General features: G+C 34.8%; 2 protein-coding genes across 3 annotated transcripts in view; one reads left to right on the top strand and one right to left on the bottom strand.

Moving 5' to 3' along the window:
- LOC143225795 (uncharacterized) lies at positions 1-23542 on the top strand. The gene is made up of 3 exons (XM_076455802.1): positions 1-150; positions 10812-11028; positions 23287-23542. Exons 1-3 carry the CDS (start codon positions 148-150, stop codon positions 23388-23390), a joined length of 324 nt encoding a protein of 107 aa, XP_076311917.1. The 5' UTR covers positions 1-147; the 3' UTR covers positions 23391-23542.
- LOC143225794 (uncharacterized) overlaps positions 21624-24794 on the bottom strand; it is a 42086-nt gene continuing 38915 nt past the window's right edge. For both annotated transcript variants that reach the window (XR_013014091.1, XR_013014090.1), the window contains exon 3: positions 21624-23369. The gene's annotated coding sequence lies outside the window, so the exon portion shown is untranslated. The remainder of the gene's footprint in view (positions 23370-24794) is intronic.

The raw sequence follows: 24794 nt of genomic DNA, 5'->3' as shown, positions 1-24794 counted from the left end.
TTCCACTCAACAAGAAGATCTCGCAGGGAGTCCTCATCAGCCCTCAATAAACCTACTGTTTATCACTGTTATCCCATATCACACGTTTTTCACAGCTGAAACCCGAAGTCACGTGCTTTTCCTGCTTAATTTTTTATCGGCACTTGAATGGTAAGAATTTCTTCCATTTGCAGAACATTTCTAATTACAACTCTCACGATACATTATGTTTGACAGAAATTATTTGTGTCACATTTTATCACAGTTACAGTCAAATAGTATTCTCGTTTAAAAACTAATAACAGAGCGGAAAGCTTTTTGGTTCTTCTAGTATCGACTTGAGTTTTGAAATGAAACACTTGCGAAAATATATTTAATTCTAAATCTGGAACAGGCCCGGCATAGCCAGGTGGTTAAGGTGCTCGACTCGTAACCTGAAGGTCGCGAGTTCGAATTCCCGTCACGCCAAACATGCTCGCTCTTTTGACCGTGGGGGCGTTATAATGTTGCGGTCAATTCCACTATTCGTTGGTAAAAGAGTAGCCCAAGAGTTGGCAGGGGGCGGTGATAACTAGCTGCCTTCCCTCTACTCTTACACTGCTAAATTAGGAACGGCTAGCGCAGATAGCCCTCGTGTAGCTTTGCGCGAAATTCAACAACAAATAAACAAACTACAAAACTGGAAGAAGGTGCTTCGAAGAGTAATATAAGCGACGTTAAAGCTGTGAATTACGCAAATATCCAATACTCAAACATATATGACAGGAATTAGAGTAAAATGAACCACATTACATGTAATTGTGTTATTGAATATGTAATTTTATTAATTTACTGTCATGTTTTATTGTTACTGAACAACAACTGTATAAATGTCTTAACACAAATTATAAAATAATATTTTTCTAACTTAGATTAGATGGTTTGGTTATCAGAGTGCAACGCCACACAATAAGCTATCTGTAGTCCGTCCACCGCAGGGAACTGAATCCCGGATTTTAGCGTTTTAAGTTTGTAAAGTTATCATATGCCAACTGTGGTACAATCCTACTAGAATTGGTAGTCAAAACCCTTAGCAAATAAATCGAACCGGTTGTTCAATTATTCTTGTCTTGAATAAATTGAAAAGTACAGAAAGACTAGTAGCATTTGATCAAAATTATTGTAGAGACTCCAAAATGTGGATGATTTCTGCAGCAAATAATTGCGAACCATAAATTCTCCAAATCAAAATCTTGGCTGAACTGAAGACCTAACCTTGATCAAATAAGGTCTATTTATCCAAAGGATGTAACTAACATCCATTTTTTTCTCCTATAACCGATTGAGTAAACAGGTTGTCCTTGATGAAATAAGTTATAGTTTTGAAAGGCGATGAGTGCTAGTTACTTTTTTATTATTATTATTATTTATTATTATTATTATACCCAATTGAGAATCTATTTTTTTTGCGAATTAAGTTTACTTTTGCAAAACCACTAAATCTCGTGTGGTTTTTGTTACTGTAACCGATTGTGAAATCAGCTTATACTTAAGAATACAAGGTCAATGTCCCAAAAGTGTGATAAGAATTTTACCAAAAAGTGCGTGATTATCATTGCTCTTTGGCTGACATCTGCTGAAGATATTATTTCAGGAAACGTTATCTTTTAGATATGTTTTCCGAATTTTTTCGGGTAATCAAGGTAAGAATATGTTTAGCAAATGTAACAGATATCCATGAAATCCACTGAGTTGTTTATACTAACAACTGACGAACGGGGACAAAAAAAATTAATTTTTTGTAAAGTTTTCTATACCAAAGAATTAAAAAATTGGTAAACCTGAAAATGTATTTTTCTTACATATTCTTCAGTCATTACCACAGACATTCAGAAAAACTAAGGTCAATACTTAATGCTCAGATGTGTGAGTAATTTCGTGCATGGACACGCCTCCTAAAATGTCTTAATTTAAAAATTAAAATCTCTGTTTAACGTGTAAATTAAGCACAAACCTGCTCTAAAGGCACCGCCACAAACTCATCTTAGTGACTTGTTTATTGTTTTTAAGTAACCAACAACACATACACTGCATAAATTACCAGTTTTACAATTGTTAAAAACACCCAATTCTCTTCAGGCAGATAAACCATATAATGTTTTGAAAGCTTCTTATTACAGTCAACAACACTTATTTAATCCAAAACTTAATTAACTGTCTTATAATGTACACAAGAAAGAGATGAAAAATTGCCCACTGTGAATGAAGTGGTTTATAGTGCGAAGCCTTACACCTGTAAATATTGGTCTGTTTAAACACATCAAGTTTCACCAAGACACATATATATAGCTACATAGATATATATCTTCTTTGGTAGCTACATACATACTAATCAGACCTTCCTTGTATAAATTTTAGTTTTTGGTTACTTTTCACTGTGATGAACTTTATAATATCTTCTTGTTAAACACGCCAGCAGCTTGCAGTAACTTGTTAGAATCACGCAATCGTTTTAGTAATTGTCCCAGTACTCGTATAGCCTACCTTTATCATCCTAATTCATCTACGATATTTCTATAAAACTTAAGGAACTTGATCAAAGAAACATTCAAACATATCCAAGGTAACCTGAAAACAGAAGGGAATCGTTAATAGCCGCGGCTATTGATATTTTTAGGAGGATTAGAGCAAATTAATTTATGGGACTTTTTTCTTTTTTTTTATTTGTTATATTTTTGTGCGCTAACAATACCACGCTTCGGGCGCGCGTATGCCAAGCTTGGGGCGCACATATAACCCATTACATTTTAGTATTCATCAAGATCTCCACTAGCTTACACGTTTTTAGAAAAGGATGGAGTAAATAAATCTATGAAACCGTGGGCGTGGTAAAATACATCAATTTGAAGTTTGACCTGTTAAGTCCAATATGGCCCGGCATGGCCAAGCGTGTTAAGGCTTGCGACTCGTAATCTGAGGGTCGCAGGTTCGCATCCCCTTCGCGCTAAACATGCTCACCCTTTCAGCCGTAGGGACGTTAAAGTTACGGTCAATCCCACTATTCGTTGGTAAAAGAGTAGCCCAAGAGTTGGCGGTGGGTGGTGATGACTAGCTGCCTTCCCTCTAGTCTTACACTGCTAAATTAAAATGCTAATTAGATCTAAAGTCGATCAGTATATGATGGAACTGTGACCTAAAATTTTGTACTTGAAAAAAACAAACAAAAAAACTCAGAGATATTCTCGGACCCGCTATGCCTCGGCTAAAAGAGCTTTTGGTGTTTGCTTTAAAAAGCGTAAAAAATAAACCATATGCTATAAATAAACTACACTACAATGTGGAAAAAGATTAATCATAAATCATTAATAAGTTACAAGAAGTAATACCTCTCAACTGACAATGAGCACTAACCTTTTTATTTTCGATATGGGGAATGTTATCCGCATTTTCATTAATATTTTTTTACTTCGGTAGTAATTGCTTTTTCGCAACAGAAAACATCTTGAGTCAAGTTACTTATCAAACTGTTTAATTACTAAATCAACATGTGCAGAAGTAATACTGGTTACCGGAAAAAATAAATACGCCATTAGCAGATAAATTGTTTCTCGTGAGTTTCTTTGCTATGAATTTCGCCCAAAGCTACACAAAGGCTATCTGCGCTAGCCGACCGTCATATTATGACCCTCTACACAGCTGAGTAGGCGAGCATATTTGGTGGGAGGAGGATTTGAATTCACGTCCTGCAGATTAGGAGTCGATAACACTAACCATCCAGCTATGCCAGACCGTTTCTCCTAAGAGCGTAAGAAACGGTGGCGTTATTTCTTACGTACATACTAAATTTTGTATATTATTAGACAAAGGAAGTGTTTTGCTTCTTCTGGAAGAATGAAGGTTAGTTATTAAAATTACTTTTCTGTCTTTATAAATCACAATAGAAACAATATGCGATATTTATAACAAAGATGCATTTTAGAAGTCACTTGTTTACTGGCGATACTTATGAAAATGATGCGCATTTTTGGTTATTCGTTTGACAATACGGGGTCTGTGTGACGATTCTCGACACTTTTGTAACCAATTTGCGAAGGCGGCATAATACAATCAATTATCAACTGGTAAATTAGAATTATACATTTGTTCAAATTCTAATTTTCGGTCAGAAAAATGTTGCCCACGAATTGGCAGTGAACACTGTGGTTAAATCAAAGTTAATACAGTAATTCATGACCATAACATTGGTCGCAAAAGCTCTTTGTGTTACAGTTAGAAGCTGTTTTTTTTTTTCTCCGAGTAAAATGGGCAGCAGATTTGTAATGGTAGCACTAATCCTTTCAGAGATCAGTAGAGTAGGAAATTCATCTCAAAAGGTAATGTTTTTCCTAAGATAATTCTTTTCTCATTTATTCATAAAGTTAACACATGTTTTCCAGTCTCAAAATGATAGACGTACAACAGTACGTGTTTTATGAGTTGTGTGATATTTATGAAAAACGTTCTATCTGTGATTTGTTAATAAAAAAAACAAATATTTCTCGTAATGTAAGTAAATCATCTTATTATCATAGGTAACATAACCAAGAACATGCTGTTTGTTTGCATGTTATGCCAAACATATAATTACAAGAGTGGCAGTGAGATCTCACTTTTCGGCCTTACAAGAGTCGTCCAACAGTTCGCTGTGAGCGGCGATTATTACCCCATTATTTCCAAAATAGGTTCGGTTAGCGCAATATCTTGAGTAGTTTTGCTTGAAATGCAACAAACGATTAATATGTCTATTTGTTTTCAGTCAATGGTAACACTTTGTTTCAGAAGTTATCATGTTATCAAAATAAGAAACAGATGAACAATCATTACATGAATGCCATCAGAAATCTTAATCCTAGATGATTTCAGAACAGATGAAATCCAAGTCTCGTCCAGCTTACATCTAAGAAAATTGATTTGCATGAACTCGCACAGCAAAATCGTTTGATATTTCAGGTCCATTTCTTTATATCTAACGAATTTTTATTAAAAGTTTTATGAAACACGCACACACATTATCAACAGTTAAGATGTCATAATGACTCACTTCAAATTTCCTGAATATAAAGTCACACAGAGACGAACCTCAAACCGAATGAATCTAAAATACAATCTAATTATGATGTTTTGAAACCAATGTTGTAAACACGGTGAATTTTCATATTCGTCTGTAGTACGAATACAATGGCAGTTGATTAAGAACTCTAATGAAGTCACCGGAAATTAAAGCAAATAAATTCATCAGTAGATTTCATATTCCCTCATAAATGTTGTTCTTAAAAATCTGTTGTAATAACGTTACTAAACCAGACATTATGTTTGAACAACCTGTATGCGATATGTTTCATTTTCGTTTAATCCTGTAAACGGTTTTATATTTCGAAATGTGTTAAATTCAACCTACGTATTGTTGATTTACGGTGTTTTATGTAGCGTAGGTAGAGTGTTCTTTCTATACAAAACTATCTACATCAACAAACCAAAAACAAGTCAAGAATACCAATTTGTCTAGACAGAATAAAACCATTTCTGCAATGTTTTTATTTCTTTCCGAACGGCCAGTTTTAACAGGTTCAGATGGGCAATGCATGTTTACTCTTCGTTTTATTATGATTGTATTATCGTTTCATGGTTTTTAAGTTTAGAATCCACAAAATCAGATAACATTTATCTATAAAATGTAGAAATTGAAGGTTGAGACGTATCAAACGACTGTAGAAAGAAAGAGATGACGTTATAGGAATAGTTGGAATAACTATTGTCGTTAGCTCAGTATATTGCTTTTGTTTGTTTGTTTGTTTTGGAATTTCGAACAAAGCTACTCGAGGGCTATCTGTGCTAGCCGTCCCTAATTTAGCAGTGTAAGACTAGAGGGAAGGCAGCTAGTCATCACCACCCACCGCCAACTCTTGGGCTACTCTTTTACCAACGAATAGTGGGATTGACCGTCACATTATACATCCCCACGGCTGGGAGGGCGAGCATGTTTAGCGCGACGCGGGCGCGAACCCGCGACCCTCGGATTACAAGTCGCACGCCTTACGCGCTTGGTCATGCCAGGCCCCAGTATATTGCTAGCACGTGTGTCTGACCCAAAATACCCTGTCAGGAAATTTTTCACCGCATCAGACAGATAGCTAAACCTAAGTCAAAGGTCACGGTCACTGAAAAAGCCATCTATATATATTTCGTAAACACGATATAGGTAGGAAAATGAGTCCAAACCGATATAAAGAGTGTTTTTTTGTGTTTTTAATCTTGCGTACTAAAACAAGTCTAACAAAAACTAACTAATAATCTATAGTTTAACTGTTCCATTTGACGTAAATATGTGGCTTTCGGAATAGCTAGAGGTTTTTGATATGTTAAAAACAAGGTAACTGAAAGTAAGACGTGAGGTGCAAGAAAACAATTTGTTTATTCAAGTTGAGAAATAATTTGTTATATTAATTGCTAACAAGCACTTCTGAAGTTCAGAGATGAGTTTAATGTCTCTCTCTATATATATTAATATATTTCTAATAATCCAATAGGTAGGATAAATAGCGTAAGTTTAGATGCTATACACAAATTAATTACAAGCTCTGGATGTTTATTAACAAGTAATCTTACCGCTATACGTCTACTATCGATCGATATGCCAAATGTAATTTCCATTTTCGAGTATTACGAGTTGTCGTTTCTCATTAAAACTAATTATTATATTGTTTACTTTCGGTAGATTTACAATATGTAACAGGTGCTTGAACAAGAGTGTAAGCGCTCATCAGATAAATAAGTTTCTACAGATTCAAGGAACCTCAAACAACGCACTAATTCGCTGGAATTTCTGGCGTTACAAATTATCGACCAGTATAGTGAAAGAACACGATGCAGAATTATTTAGATGAATTTCATTTGAAATACGAAAAGTAATTCAACTAGCAATACTTGTAATCACAAAGTTTTATTTGTTTGTTAGATTTCACACGAAGCAACATGGTTCTCATCAGTGTTAGCAGTCACTAGTTTTGAAGTAATAGATTGTTACTTGTCAACATCACGTACCGTCAGACAGAATAGCGGGATTTGACTGTCACTCCCATAACGCAGCCATAGCCCCAAAATGTGGAGTGCATTTTTTGTGTGCAGTAAACGCACGCAAACCGTGATATTTCAAATTCATTGTCTGGTATGCTAACCATTGGGTCACGCTTAGCCCCATTTTAAATGATAGAGTCGAATATTTCAAGGACCTGAAGCGCACCTATCTTGACAAGTGAAAGTTTCTGCATTATAAATTTAACTAGCAAATATCAACCGGCTGATAGTTCTGTAAATACCAGACAATCATAATTTGTACATTTGATTATCATAATTTATCTAGCTACCAAGACAAACTGGGCTTTGAAAAAGATGTTAAAACTGATTTATTGTGTCCTTCATCCAAATAAACGCTGAAGAATTGGCTAAATAGATAAGACTAGCTTTTCATGGAATTAGCCTCATGATGTCACTATGCAGGGGTACATTCGTCAAGGAAATATTTGGCTATGAAGAGAAATTATAAAAAGTTGAAATCACTATATGAAGAATTGTTTGTTTTGTATATTTATAGAAAAGCCATATTCAGTTATCTGTTGTGTCCACTGCAGAGAATTGAACCCAGGATTTTAGAGGTGCAAGTCCATAAACTTACCGTTATCCTATCGGGATACTGTACGAACAGCTCTACAGCGGCACAGCGGTATATCTACGGACTTATAAGGCTAGAAGCCGGGGGTTTCGATACTCGCGCTGGGTAAAGTACAGCTAGCCCATTTTGTTGCTTTGTGCTTAATTTCAAAAGAACTACTATACGAAATAATGAAAAGAAAGACACTTGTTTGAAATGCAGTGCGATTAAAAGCGATTTACACTAAACTGAAATTTGTAGTCTAATTTTAAGATCAATATTGTGTACTCACCAGGTGATGTTGTAATCTACATACAACTTAGTATGACAATTTCATTTTATCTATCTCTGTGTTTTAATGCGTCAGTAAAGCAAACTTCGCTCTTTGAAATATGTCAGAATACAAACATATACAAATTTAAACGTGTTTTTTTGGGATGTTTCTCGTTTTCTAAGGAAATCAGTTTGCTGTTCTTGGTAATATGATAATAACGATATATATCTGAATAAATATAAAAACAGAAATTAGATAAGACTGATTTTAATGCACCACTCCTCTTATAATAATCTTTATTGTATGATTGTTTAAGAGTCGTATTTTCGAATTATCATCTAAGTGTTTTGTTTTTATAAACAACATAAAAAAAGAGCATGGCCTATGACACAATATCAGTTTAGAAAAACAAATATTTTTAGTGTTTCAAAAATGTCTCGAAAAGTTTTGTTTTTACACAAGACTGAAATGAAACTTTCATCCATAAGTCAGTAAAGAAGTCTTTCATTTAGGCCTGTTTTGTGACGTTACGCGCAAGACCTCTATGTATAATGAGTGAACAAAACTTAATCATATAGAAGCAGTATCCCAACACTCAGTATAGTCTGAGTAAAAGTAACAAATCCTCAAAGCTTGATTAGATGGAAGCTTTCACCCAACACTCAGTATAGTCTGAGTAAAAGTAACAAATCCTCAAAGCTTGATTAGATGGAAGCTTTCACCCAACACTCAGTATGGACTGAATAAATGAAACAAATCAACAAAGATTCGTTAGATGGAGGCTGTGACCCAACACTTTAGTTATGACTGAGTGCATGAAACAAATCAACAAAGATTCGTTGGATGGAGGCTGTGACCCAACACTTAGTATGGAGTGAGTGCATGAAACAAATCAACAAAGATTCGTTAGATGAAAGCTGTGACCAAACATTCAGTATGTGTTGAGTGGATAAACAAAATGAACTAAGCCCAGTTAGATGTAGACTTTGACCCAAAATTCAATAAAGACTGAGTGGATTAAACAAATGTACAACTTCTGATTAGATGAAAGTTTGGTCTGGCACACTGTATATACTGAATGATGACACAAACAAACAACTCCTGATTAGATGGAAGCTTTGATCCAACGCTCAGTAAAAGACTCAAGGTTGTCACTATGAATTCAGCAGATTAAATAGGTTTGATTTATCCTGACTTTCCTGAGCTCTATTGAAACATTTCTTGTTTAAATCTCGTCTTTTTGTAACTTAACCCTTCTGTATATAATCAATCACATACTGTCAAAAAAGACTAATAAATGCTATGAGTTAACACTGTAGAACTGAAAATCAAAAGTTTTTAATATAAAATTAAAGCATTTTATTTTTTGGTAAAAAATATTATTACGCTTTCAGAAATTATGAAAATACAAAAATATATTCTATATAACATTTTAGTAAATAATTTACTGAATGGAAAACACTGAAAGCAGTAATAAGGTATGCAAATGTTTTCGTAGCAGTACTATCATTTAACGTGTCTTCAAGAGAATCCCGCAAAAACGTGGGCATTTCAAAGATTAGCGCAAAAGTAGAGGAAGCAAAAAGCTGGAAACTGTCAGGGAACTCCAAAAACATTTGAAAATCACGTCCAATAAAATACATAACAACAATTTTAGACAGAATAAAAATCACAAAAACAAGTACTTTAGTCAACATCTTTCTTTATTTGAAATACAACTTTTTCAGAAATACAAAAACGTTTAACAATTCCTGAACAAAACATGTGATTCTTAATGCATCTCTGAAGAAATTTTACTCCTTCAATTCCTGGTTTTTTAGACTCAGTCCTTTAGAATACGAATTTTCCTTTATAATCGCGCATGGAATTCAGAATACTCATCTTAATACTTCAATTATAAATTTAGATATGAAGTTTCTTACATAATCACTCATGCAGTTACGAACACTTATCTTATCACTTGTATTTTGTTTTGTTTTAGAATTTCGCCCAAAGCTGCTCGATGGCTCTCTGCGCTAGCCGTCCCTAATTTAGCAGTGTAAGACCAGAGGGAAGGCAGCTAGTCATCACCACCCACTGCCAACTCTTGGGCTACTTTTTTACCAACGAATAGAGGATTGATTGTTACATTATAACACCCCAAGGCTGAAAAGGCGAGCATGTTTGGTGCGACGGGGATTCGAACTCGTGACCCTCAGATTACGAGTCGCACGCCTTAACCCACCTGGCCATGCCGGGCCCTACCTTATTACTCTATACGTTATTATCACTGAACGTGGGACCTTCTTAATAAAACCTATAGCCTTTTGATGGCCCGGCATGGCCAGGTGGGTTAAGGCGTTTGACTCGTAATCTGAGAGTCGCGGGTTCGAATCCCTGTCGCACCAAACATGCTCGCTCTTTCAGCCGTGGGGGCGTTATATGTGATGGTCAATCCCACTATTAGTTGGTAAAAGAGTAGCCCAAGTGTTTGTGGTAGATGGTGGTAACTAGCCGCCTTCCTTCTAGTCTTACACTGCTAAATTAGGGACAGCTAGTGCAGATAGCCCTCGTGTATCTTTGCGCGAAATTCAAAACAAATAAACAAACTATAGCGTTTTGAACATTGACCTTAATACCACAGTTTCTATAAGTAATTCCTCGCTGATGCAGAGGTGATTCTGCTGATTTATAACGCTAAAATCGGGTATTCGATTCCTCTCGGTGGACTCAGCAGAATGTCCGATATGCCTTTGCTATAAGACAACACACACTCCTATAACTAAACCTACAGAACTATACCTTCAAGCTGAAGGTAGTTGTAATGGACCCAATCACTAATCATAATACAATGGACTACAATTACGAGGATAGAAATAAGAAGGATTATAAATATATTTCCTTTTCACACAGATCATGCGATTCTTCAGGTCTCTGACTGCTTGCTGTCTGTTTCTGTGGATGATCTGCTACTGTACAGCAGTTCGGCCTCATCCATTTATTTATCACGATCGAGATGAGGAATTTAATCCAAGCATCTTACCTTTCTTTGGCGACAACCGTATTGAAAAACACATGACAGTCCTCAATCAGGTTCGGAACAGAATGAAGCACGAAAGTAAGAGAACAGGTAAGAAATTTAAAATCCAAACTTCTGTATGTTTGTTTTTTTATTTAGCTTAACATATAATTAAATTATACGTTATACAAATTACCGAAAAGGAGCCATAGGAGATTTCACAGCATCCATTAATTAGATTCAGTTCATTTTTCTCTTTAAATAAAAACTACGAACGTTGTTAATCTGGTCAACTGGATGATATAACACGGCAAAAGTAAACATGAACGTTGTTAATCGGGCCAATTTGATGACACAACACAACAAAAACAAACATGAACGTTGTTAATCTGGTCAATTGGATGATACAACACAGCAAAAACAAACATGATCGTTATTAATTAAGTCTAGAGGAAAAGCCACACAACAAACACACGAACGAACAGGACACACTTTATGTCATCTTAATATATTAAAATAGTTAAAAGTAAATTAATAAACAGACGAAGATAACACTATATAGTACACATTTGTCTTCAAAATCGATCAATAAATATTTTCCAACTTACATTCTTCTATGTGTTACATATTTTCACGGCTACTTCAAACTGAGCGTGACTCAAAGCGTCACAACGATCATTGTGGTTAACTCTTAAGTAAACGTGACTCGGAGAAGTAGTGTGAAACGTGAAGCATTAAATTATTATATAATATACTCTCGCCAAGAGTTTACTCGAAAACTAGATGCTTCAAAGTTCACATTCATTTACAATTCGCTAATGAATAATAAAAATGTTATGTGGATGTTTTTAATAGTTTTAATGTTTTATTTCAGATACACCTTGTATATATATTCCATATGATATATTTCATTGCGGTTATTGAATTGTAGATTTCAGGTATAATTTGAAAATAAGCTTTCTTTATTACGAAAAGAAACAACACGAGTGTAATTATTATTATTGTCATATTGTTTAACACATTGGAGTTTGTCAGATTTTATTGAAAAACATTGAAATATTGTATAACAGTATTTTCATTGCGATAAATAAAACAATACTCAGTTTTGTGTGTGTTTTCTTATAGCAAAGCCACACCGGGTTATCTGCCGAGTCCACCGAGGAAAATCGAACCCCTGATTTTAGTGTTGTAAATCCGTAGACTTACCACTGTACCAGTGGGAGACTACTCAGTTTTGTCTGTACTGAAAATACCAGCGCCCCTTTCTAAATGCGCATGCGTACCTATTCATTTCATTGAAGGTAAATAAAAGCCAGATGTAAATATATTTTATTAGACATTTTGCAGAACAATATACTAAAAGCTTATCTATGTTTTTGAAAGGTATAACATCAGGCCATAGAATAACGTTTTATGTTTATTTATTGTTGGTATTAAATACACTAAAGTTTAGCCCTAACTAAATTAAAGTAACAAGCGTACACACGTTACAGTGTTAACATCTCTAACGAGTATAGACCGTACTTTATAAAGACTTAATTAACTAACATTAAGCATGAGACTAGTAGACAGGGTCGTAGAACCTGGGGGGATGGGGGTATACATCCTTCATTCATTTTAGGTGGGGGTGTGGCGCATACAATCATCCTCCCCTTCAGTTTGGTCTGTTGAATTGTTTTATTGCATCACAGACCTACTAATTGTGTGTTTGTTCTTGTGATTCTCGTGTTCTTACCAAACGAATTACATAATTAGGCCTAAATGTAGGCTTTTTCATTAGCGGAAATGTACATCTTTAATATAGGCGTGCTTCTAAGCTTTTCGATCTAAGCGGTAGTTCATAAGTATCAGTCAGTAAGCCTAAGTATACATGCAAGACTTATCACTGCCCTCTAATAAAGTGTGGTTCTTTATGGTAAAAGAACAATATATTCTCTTATCATAGATAGTACAAATATTGTATTTTCTTGTATAATTAGAACACAAAAGGAGCGATTTCAACGGCCTGAAGACTCTACTTGAATTGTATTGCTAGTTTTGGTTTAGGTGTTTTTATTTAATAGACATTATATCACAACATGTTTGCTTTTTGATGAGCTTTAACAGGAATATAACATATTTGTGATTGTTTAAGTATTTTTTGAGAAACTTGCAATTACTATTGTGTTGTAACTACCACACATTATTGTCCCAGCGATGCCCAGGCGGTCAGTCGGCTCGGTAGTCACTGTGAGGTTCGCGTATCCGACTTAGATACATTGTACAGTTCAGTGCTACTTCCATTCTGTTCTATTTTCGTTCGTTGTACGTTAGAGGTTTTCAATAAAGACTGTATTTTACCCTGTTGAGTCATCTGAAAAACAGATTCCAATTATGAGAAGCAAGTGTCTGAAACTTTCCGATATTAGACAGTTCTGCAAGCCAGTTACTAGTACTACAAGTGACAATGCAGATGCAGATAATCCAACAACCTCAAGCAAAGGAATAGAAACTTTCCATACAGAGGAAATACCATGTTCATCAGAGGACGAGTCTGAAAATGCTTGTGCAACTATTGCACATCATGAACCACCAGATAGTTGTGAAACAAGTTTGTGCAGTAATGAAAAATCTGACTCTTCACAGATACAGTGTGAAAAGCCATATCATCCAGACGCACAACTAATACCATAATAGAAAGCAAAATCTCAAAATATCAACTTCCAGGGCAAGTGGTTTGATGAGTTCCCATGGCTGCACTTCGACAATCAGATTCAAAAACGTCATATGCTTTCATTGTGCCAAGGCGGAAAACAGAGGCCTTTTTACAGGGAACTAGGAGAGGCCAGTGGAATATATCTTCATATCCACTGGTTTTTCAACTGGAAAAAGGTAAAACAGAAATTCAACGAACACCAATCCTCCTCTCAGCACAGATTCGCTATATCTCAAGAAGGCTCACTTGATATAACTCCAGTGACTGTCCAGCTACATGATGGAAAAAAGCAGCAGCAGGAAAAATGCAAAAGAAGTCTAGTCAAAATATTCAGAGGTTTACGTTTCTTACTGCGTCAAGGTTTAGCATTACGTGGACATACTGATACGGAGGATAACTTCCTGCAGTTAATGAAGCTCCTGGAAGAGGAAGATCCTGAGTTGACGGCCTACTTGTAAAAGAAAACCACATTCCCATCACCCCAGGCTCAAAATGAAATAATGGAGATGTTCAGCCATGAAATACTGAGGAACATAGCACACGAAGTGCAACAAAGTAAAATCTTTGCATTAATAGTTGATGGCACTCAAGATGTTACAGGTGCCGAACAGGATGCAATATGTGTATGATACGTATATGAGAACCTTGACGTCCATTAGGCATTTCTTGGTTTGTACAGTGTTTCCAACACAACTGGTGAAACAATATCCTCGACTATACTTGATGTACTGACTAGACTCAATTTACCACTGTCAGGATTAAGAGCACAAACTTATGATGGAGCCGCTAACATGAGTGGTGCGTACAGTGGATGCCAGGCAAAAATAAAAGAGAAGCAGCCGTCAGCTTTGCACTGCGGAGCACACAAGGCTAATTTAATAATGCAACATGCAGTTGAAGCTTGTGAATGTGTTCGAGACTCTATCCAGTGGGTACATGAACTTGGTGTCTTGCTTCAGAGGTCAGGCAAATACAAGACAATCTTTGAAAATATTGTATCGTCAGACAGCCACAATGGTCCAGTTAAATACATCCGTTCACTGTGTCCAACACGCTGGTTGTGCCACCTATCTGCAATTACATATGCAGATATGTAATTCCAACATCTGACATGTTGGAAACAATGTCAACAGTGACATTGTTGATTCTTTGTCTGAATTAGCAAATGAAAAATCAGATGTAGCAGTGAAAGCACGAGTTCTGCTGGACAGATTTAACAAAGGAAAGACAGTGTTAGAATTGTTGATGGCTCAGCATCTATCAGCTGCATTAGAGGAACTGAACAGTGCATTCTAAGCAAAATCAACGACAGTATCTGGCATGATTGAAGCATGTGCAATGACAGTTGAACAACTGCGGGTATTGCGAACAGAGGAAAATTACAACAAGATATTTGATGAAGCTGAGAAAAAGGTAACTTCCCTAGATCTGGTGCCTATTGAACTACCAAGCATTCGCAGACCCACCAGAAGGATCACAGCACACCATTCTGCAACAGCTAGAGATTACTACAGAAGCCAATATTTTGAATTTGTGGACACAGTCATAGAACATCTGACCACTAGATTCAATGCAGACAACAATGACTTTCGGCAATATCTGGAACTTGAGAACATGATCACATCTGGCAAGATTGACAACTCGATTATAGACTTCTATCCAGAAATCTCTGCACAACGGCTCGAGTTTCAGTTGCTCATGTTCAAATGAACAATAAAAGCAGTATCTCTGAAAGGTGCGAAGGATGCTTACTATAAAATGCATGAAACAAGCCAGCAGATGTTTAGTGCAGTGTTTCTTCTCATGAAAATTTTGCTTGTATGTCCAGTATCCAGCTGCGAATGTGAACGCAGCTTTTCTGCATCAAGACGGTTCATGACGTGGTTAAGGTCAACTATGTCTCAGTGCCGCCTCAACCATGTGGCAGTTTGTCACACTCACAAATATGAGGTCGACAAGATAAATATAAAAGAGCTTATGAAAGAATTCATAAACAGATCACCACAAAGGAGGTCTACGTTTGGGAACATGCAGACTAAACGACTAAATGAATCTTACTTCAATGAAAAGTATGAATAATTATGCGCTACATTGTATTGATGTGTAATTTTCAAGAGTTCGCAAAGACATTTTAATTATTTTTATCAAACAACATGAACAGTTTTTCAGTAGATATAAACTTATCAAGGGTAATTACTATTGTTATTAATATTTGAAAACGTAATTCATGCAATAAAAGTTATTAGTAGCCTTGTCAAGTATTATGGCCATCTTTTATACTGTGCAGTGTGCAGGAATAAATTCATGTGGCAGTTAATTTGTGACACATTTGTCTTTATTCTATTAACATTTTGAAAACTGTTCACAACACCTCACTTATACAAACTTACATGGAAACCTTGAAGTATCGTGGCAACAAGATTACTCTGTGACTGCATGTTTACGTTCACGTAATCAGAGATTACCAATTTGCAAATTGAACAGTCCACATAAGTGGTTGCAAAAATCATCCCCTCATCGGGTGTAAAAAATCTACGCTCCTGCTAGTTGACTTATAGATTTCAGTGTCTGCGATTATAATTCATTTTTTTATTATTCTAGAAATCTTGTATTTAAAGGAATACTTCTGTAATCAATATAGTAATTTGATCACAACCATTTGTGGGTCTCTCCTGGTATATAAATATTATTCATACTCCCTTGAAACATATGTAAAGAACAAATGGATCAATCCAGAATTTGAAGACCCGAGTATCACTGGGTGATCTGATGAAAATAAAACACGATTTAATAGACACGTGTGCTGTAAAATATAATAAGTCAAGTTATCATATAACATTCCTTATATGATTTTACCTGGGTATATGTGTGTGTGTGAGACTGTGTGTTTTACTTACGTACAACTAGACGCTTGCAGTGATTAGTCCTGATAAGGAAGTAAAAGCATAGAAGGTAGGTTATAAAAATGTACAGGTCAGCCAATAAAAATAATATTAATTACTTGTAGTCATTAATCATATTTAAGATTAAGTATATCCAATTAAAAATAAAAACAATACATATTCAGATACTTACTCTATTTGTATGTTAATTCCATCCTCCTTTCCTTTTGATGGAATACATTTGTTACATCTTCATAGAAACTACCAATCTTTATTTCCAGGTCATTTTGGATTCTATTTCACAGGCCAAAAGAAACACTCGATTTCTCAAAATAGGTTTACAAATAATGGATCGTATTTCCTGCACAAATTTACCAATTCCACATAATTGTCTCGGTTGTCAGCCTGTAGTGATTCATCATGATCTCTAAACGCTAATTGTTGTTCACACAAATATCATAATACGTCGATAATATTTTTAATATGTCTCTAATTTAACTTCACCTTTTCATTGTGCATTTGCACATTTATTTTATGTTGGCTATTTAGTTGGAATTCAATCCATGATTTTTCCAACTCTAGCTAAGCCTAAAGTTGAAAGTATTTGACTGGAGGAATTTTCATGTATTTTAATTGCCTTATGCATATTAATTAAATCAGCAAACCCACTTGATTTCCATATCCCAAATTCACTGTTAAATAACAAACACGTCTAGCAGAAACGCTTCTGCAACTTAGGATAAGCAGTTAACCAAAGTGTCCTGTAATATTAGCATATACTGAATTTTCTAACACACTGCTTTGTTCCTTCAGTCAAGCTCAGAGCTAACATCGGTCTACCGTTCCTGATGATGCTTTCCTTATTACTAAAACTCTTTGTACCAATAGTGTTCACCAACAAGCTTTCAATAATATAGCTACAATTTTTCCTGTTATCTTTTGAATCCATATTCATATCAGAAGAGTGACACTTCAAAAAATTTATGCATACAAAAAGTAATAGTATAATTTAATACAATGCCCCAAACTCCTGCACATCACGTGACATCAGAGAGGTAACAAACAGCCACGAGCGTCATGAAAATTAAGTTTCCAGACATCGCAAGAAAATTAGCTATAAATTATTTATTTTCTTATTATATTTGAATTGCTTATTGTACATTTTAATTTATAAAATAGTAATTACGAAACGTTAACGTATTTATAAATTATTTATTCCGTTTTTTAGTGATTTAAATAAGTTGATATATAGACTGTAAATTGTCAACTGAGTGTCAACATCACGTGTATTTTGAAGTAAGATGAACTGGTAATTGCTTATTTTATGTCATAGTAGAGGCCAATATAACATTTAAGATATGTTTTATTTTTAATACAAGTATGAATTTGTTTTTTTTTTATTCATGTAAGAAGCATTTTCTAGTTTAAAGAATATATTATGTAGCAAAAATGTTTTTAGTTAGAAACAGAGCCTTTTCTTGTAGGAAAGAAACTAAAATCAACTCAAAAAAGGAAGCATTTTGCGATTTGTAGTCCAGATTCTTTCCAACATTGATGGGAATTTTAAGACAACTATTCGCCCTTTCAGCCGTTGAGACGTTATAATGTGACGGTCAATCCCACTATTCGTTGGTAGAAGAGTAACCCAAAGGTTAGCGGTGGGTGGTGATGATTTGTTGCATTTCCTCTAGTCTTACGCTGCTAAAGTAGGAACGGCTAGCGCAGATGGTCCTCGTGTAACTTTGGATGAAATTCAAAAACAAACAAGACAAGGTGATTTCGCTCGTACAATGTTATTACTGATTATGTACGGTACAGTAGAATGCTTCGGTACGAATCATTCGAGGCTCGGCATGGCCAGATGGGTTAAGGCGTTCGACTCGTAATCTGAGGGTCGTGGAGGAGTTATAATATTACGGTCAATCTCACTATTCGTTGGTGAGAGAGTAGCCCAAGAGTTGGCGGTGGGTGGTGATGACTGGCTGTCCTTCCTCTAGTCTTACACTGCTAGATTAGAAACGGTTAGCGCAAATAGCCCTCGTGAAGCTTTGCGCGAAATTAAACAAAAAACAAAAAACGAATCAATCGCAACTTCAAAACTGCTTCCACGGACCACGCACTTTTGCATACAACGTGTTATAATGTCTCTTCTAGCCTCTTCCATCAGTGGAACAGTAGTAAACTTGCGAACTTACAACGCTAAAGTACAGGGCTTGATCTCTTCGATGGACGCTAAAGTGGCTTTGTTCTAAAACAAAGAAACTGTTCCAAACAATTAGAACGTTGTTAAATTTTGACTGTAAACTATTTTACCTTCCCAACAGGAAGTCAAGAAATAGATATAATTAATTCCGTATTACAACAGAGTTATTAATCTGAAATTGTTTCTTTCTGTAAATAATAAAAAGTAAGATTTATCGAATCAGTCTTTCTGTCATCGTTTTATTTTTCAAAACTACTAAATACATAATGGATGATTTTATTATTTTATAGCAACTAATAACATGGGCCCGGCATGGCCAAAACGTGTTAAGGCGTGGACTCCTAATCTGAGGGTCGCGAGTTTGCATCGCGCCATACATGCTCGCCCTTTCAGCCGTGGTGGCGTTATAAAGTTACGGTCAATCCCACTATTCGTTGGTAAAAGAGTAGCCCAAGAGTTGGCGGTGGGTGGTGATAACTAGCTGCCTTCCCTCTAATCTTACACTGCTAAATTAGGGACGGCTAGCACAGATAGCCCTCGAGTAGCTTTGTGCGAAATTCAAAACAAACAAACAAACTAATAACATAATTTCATATTAAATAATAACCAATTTGAGGTCATGAGGTAAGCCTTAGATCAACAAGGTATAGTAAAAATAACATCCTATGTAAAAGTAGTATACACACCTGGAAGTCAATTATGTTTCAAGTAATATTTTTCGACTAACTGACCCTGTTCTGGAATTTGTTATACAAACAGCCCATAATATGATAAAGGCCTACAAAAAAAAAAAAAAACGAAAGAAAGAAATAGCTTTATATGGACATATATCAAGACTATAACTTTCTCAATATATTGTTCGTAGGTTATTTTCCTTTATAAACTTTCCAAGCCTAATAAGGCCTGCGATAGTTTTATTGTGTTGAAAGTTTTGCATGTTCTAAATTAATTCCTATACGCTGAGACCGGAAGTGAGGTCAATTTTTCTCCATCACATATACATTTTTTTCGCAAAACATCGTCACACAATACATAAAAGAAATACTACAACACGTAGTTCTGAGACTAAAAAACATAAATTTCACAAAAAGTCAGGATGAGTGAGGATGTATATTCGTTTTCCGTCAATGTTATTACTTTTCCTTCAGTCTGTTTGTATTTTTGTTAATAAACATAATAATACAAAATGTTCATTGTGATAAACGAAATGATAATTTGATCTAAGTAAAATATTTTTCCGATTTGTAAAAACTCCTTACGTGACTCCTAAAGTCAATCTTTAACTTAAGAGTTCAACTTTATCATTTTTATAGAAAAATTGGTTCTAATAACATTACAATTAGTTAATACAGATAATCAGTATCACAACTGTATTTCATCAGACATTTAAGCTGTTTAACCTGTTCTTATTTTATATTTTAGTGTGACTCTCTTCAGTTTAAACAAAACATTTCTTCCAGGTAGTAAAGAAAACCAATAGAAATATAAATGCAAATAAAGGGTTATCCAAAATCTGAAAAAAGTTTTAGAAAATATTTAACTGATTTAAAAAAAACTAATTTAATCCATCTTAACAACCCTCGTAAAGACTCTCCAGAACCATAAATACATACACAGTACATAGCCGAACCAGACGTTACGATAGCTATGTAAGATTGAGATCTACTAGAGATAATAGGCACAAGTAAAAACCTTAGATCTACCAGAGATAAGGTGTACCACACCAAGATTTAGGCCTACTAAATATAATATGTACTACTACAAGATTTAGACCTACTAGAGGTAATAGGTACAAGACTTAAACTTACCATAGATAATATGCACCAATAATATGCAAGACATAGACCAATTAGAGATAATAGGTATACGTGCAAGACTTAGAGCAACAAGATATAATATGTAAAAGTATAAAACTACACCTCTCACAGATAGTAGGTATCAATATCATACCTTGGCCTAGAAGTACCAGACATATTTAATTATCGATGATCGAGCCTACTGAAAGCCAACACTTTATATTAAAATGGAGTATTACAGCTGATAGACTTTGTTTGTTTGGGATTTCGCGCAAAGCTGCACATAACATAACCTATGCTAATTTTGAACTAAAAGACTAGAAAAAGCAACTGCTCGTCATCACCGATCGCCAACTTTTTAGCTACTTTTTCCTAACCGAATAGTTAGATTTTGCTATCACTTTTATAACGCACCCACGGTCTTAATGTTTAGAATGTGTTTTCGCGCCCAATGGACGCGGAGTATGAGCCCCTAGTTTACTGTATTGGATCACTAACTACTAGATCAGGACCAGCTGATAATATATTTTCTACTTAACTCTTCATATAATACATGCATTTGTGTGCTTCTGATTGTGTAAGTGCTAAAGGACTAGTTTTGGAATAGTTGTTGTGAATATAACCAGATAGGGCAAATGTTAAATTTTATATAATTTTGTATGTTTGCGGAGTTTGTGACATTGATCGATTCATGTCTTTTTAAAAGACCGACGCATCCTTGGAAAATAATCTATATATATATACACACTGAAATTCGAATATCGGTGAAATGAAAACCACCCGGAAATTCTCACCCTCTTGACAAGAATTGACACAACTTTGGTGGTCCAATAAGAGTACAACGATTGCTCCACGTGATTACGTTCTCTTTCTTTTTAGTTACCATTTCCGACACTTACCCAAACGGAGAAGTACTTATAATTGATGTATAAAAATAACAACTCTTAATTAAAATTTTTCCCACGCAAACTTATATCACAAACTGCGTTGGTCATAAAAAAATATACATAGAAGAGGGTCACTTATAATCCTCACAGCGCTCTCAGGAGATTTAGAGTGGTAATGTTTTCCGATTATTTACAGCTAGAAATATCTTACAAAAAATAATATTTGATTTCCAAAGGTGGCGCTAAGGGTTTCAACGTTTATTTTGTTCATAATGTGATTTACTAGATTTTTCCAATCTACATGTTTTGCAACATCATAGAAATATATTTTCTAGAAAAAATATCCAGCAATACAGGTAAACGGAGCGAATATTGATATACATATAGTTAGTGCGCAGTGCAGGTGTTTAAACGTCTTATTTGATAATAATATTTTGAATATATATTAATGATAGTCATGAGAAGACAGAACAAAAAATAATATATAATTTCTTATATATAGTTGGTACAGAGATACAGATATTTAAACATCATGTTTGAAACGTTTAAGGTTTGAATATATATTAATCTTTATCCATAACAAGGCCAACTATAAAAGTTTCTCATTGTGTTTTGTATGATTACATTTTACTCCTAAAGCACAAAAAATAATTGTGAAAATTACAGCATTTATAATTTTTATAGTAAATCATGACTTATAATAACAGCTACGATTAAAATAATAATAAACAAAATATTGAAGAGCCGGTTAAGAATGAAAACTTACAATAATGTCGAATTCCGGTACTAGATAGCCATCAATGTCACATAAGAAAATACCTGTTTAATAAAGGACATTAAATACATTTACGTCACCGATTTACATCTTTAAAAACTGCGATAAACCTCGTTACTGATTGTTTATAAGAACTTGAAAATATATAAGAAATTTACGAATTAACATTATAATCTTACAAAGCTACAATTGTAAAAAACTAACAGAAACTCTTAAAACCTTTCAAAGCTGAGTGGCAAAGCAGTTGTTCTAGTGTTTATAGGTCTACAGTAAAATATACAGAGTTCTCATACTAGTAACGTTTTAGTAACTCTATGTTGCAGAAAAACTTGATTGAACATATAAATCACCCCCGGTGGCTTCTGATGCTAAAAATTGGGTTTTAATACCGGCTGTGGATAGAGCAAAGATAGCTCGTTGTATAACAATAAAAACAACTAAACTACAAAATATTAGCCATTTGACTAATTTATTACTTTATATCTCTAATACCGAATCACTTTCTTTGGTCTTCATGTAAAGTCACACTACGAAGTCAGTATTGAAGTTTTTAAACTACTCTAGTTATAGTTTTGTTTTAGTGTTATCTTACATCCGATATTGCTTTTTCCACAGTTTTCAGTTTAGAGTGTTGTCTTACAAAGCCAATGATGTAATTATCAGTTTTGTCTCGTTTGAGTGATGTTTAAAAAGTGCATGAAGGTCAAAAGCTTTCTCGTTATCTTACGAAGCCTTTAATGTGGACTTCAGACTTCTGTCGAAACCGGTATTGCGGGTCAACTTTATTCATTGTAGTGCAGTTCTATCAAACAAATAATGAGGACAAAAGTCTGCTTATTGTAGTGCTACCTAGTGAAACCGGAACTCTAAATAAACTTTCTCAAGGTAATGCTGTCTAATAAAATCGGCACTTTGAATAAACTTTCTCATCATAACGGTTTTAATTAACCCAGTGCTGCAACCAAAATAATTCTTTCGTTGTTGTTCTCTTACAAAGACGAAACTATGATTTTTTCTTCAAAGAAGTTTGCCAGAGTTGTTGATATAAATGTCAGAATACACAAACGTTTGAAGAGATACATTAACACTTTCAGCTCTGAACTTTCAGCTCGTTTTTTTGTTTTCTTTCAGCTGCTATGGGAGTGGATCTACCTGATTACATTCTTCACTATAAGGGCAGATGGCCTGATTTATCGTCCTTCAGAGACCGGATGCTGAAAAGCGGAAGAAGATGAAATAGTTATTCTAAAATGATATATCTTTCTCCTTTCTCTGATACGAAATTACACAACTGTTTCTCTAAATTTTCCTTTAGAATAGAAAATTCGTACCTGTGTACAATTATTTAACGTGTAAACACTTTAAATAAATCTAATTAATGTGCATGTAAATAGAATTCCAGAGTTTTTGTGTGTTCATTCGGCACCTGGGAGGATCAGGTATATTTTCGACCTCTTCCTCCATTTTTGTGTTCATAATAACGACTGTACTGTACTAACGTACCGCCATCTACTGACAAAAATAGCTTTGTTTTTTTCTTTTTACATTAATATTTTTCTTGTAAATGAGCATCACTCTTTATAGTATTCACTATTCTGTTATTATTTTACGTTAGAGGTCAGTAGTTTTTGTAACTTATAATAGTTTTAAGCTTTTTGATGAGATGTAGTTTCTAGCGTCCTGTCTGTCTAATGACAGCTCATAATTTGCATTCAAGAGTTTTAGCTTTATAAACAAGCGCATTTACAATTATGTTTTAATACAATAGATTCGGCATGGCCAAAGGGTTAGGACATATTTTAATTTGGGTGATTGAACTGTGCATGGAATTTCTAACCTAAACAGCACCATTTTCTGGTGGCTGGCATAGCCTGGTGATAAGGGGTGATCGACTCTCAATCTGCGGGACGCAGGTTTGAATCCCGGTCCCATCGAACGTGTTCACCCTTTCAGCCGTGGGGGCGTTATAATGAACAGTCAATCCCACTATTCATTGGTAAAAGAGTAGCCCAAAAGTTGACGGTGGGTGGTGATGATTATCTGTCTTCCCTCTAGTCTTACACTGCTAAATTAGTGACGGATAGCGCAGCTTGCTCTTGTATAGCTTTTCGTAAAATTCAAATCAAACAAACGCTTGAACCCTTGACGAAGTAAGTTTCTGTAAACTTGACAAAATAACATTAGGCTCACATTTCTCGTTATTTCTTCTTGAAAATTGTCTGAAATGAAAATAAATATCATCAGAGTCATTTCAATTATCAGTTTATTTAAATAACTCAAGTTTTGTTTCGAAAGCTTTCAAACGCCGTGTTGTAAGACATTCACTCGATTTAATTTAGTAAAACGTACTTTCTGTAATCAATACAAATAAGGAAAAACAAGACAGAAATAAAATACAATATGTGAAGATTTATGTACGAAACACAATGGAGACTTGAGCGAGTGACTCTTTTTTTATAATTTTTAAAGCTGTTTCAAAATTTCTAAAGCAAGTTTCTAATTTTCATATATCCTGTTAACACAGAAACGACATACACGAGTTGTAGATTATCCCTACTGAAAAATAGTAGAGCTCTGTTTGTTGTTTCTTTGTTTCCATTAATGACAAGTATGTACATTGGATTATTTGAGTTGTGCTC

This window comes from Tachypleus tridentatus, chromosome 9 (genome assembly GCF_004210375.1).
Source record: "Tachypleus tridentatus isolate NWPU-2018 chromosome 9, ASM421037v1, whole genome shotgun sequence".
NCBI classification, from domain to species: domain Eukaryota; kingdom Metazoa; phylum Arthropoda; class Merostomata; order Xiphosura; family Limulidae; genus Tachypleus; species Tachypleus tridentatus.
The sequence above is the reverse complement of the archived record's forward strand: the minus strand, read 5'-3'. Positions and strand labels throughout refer to the sequence as shown.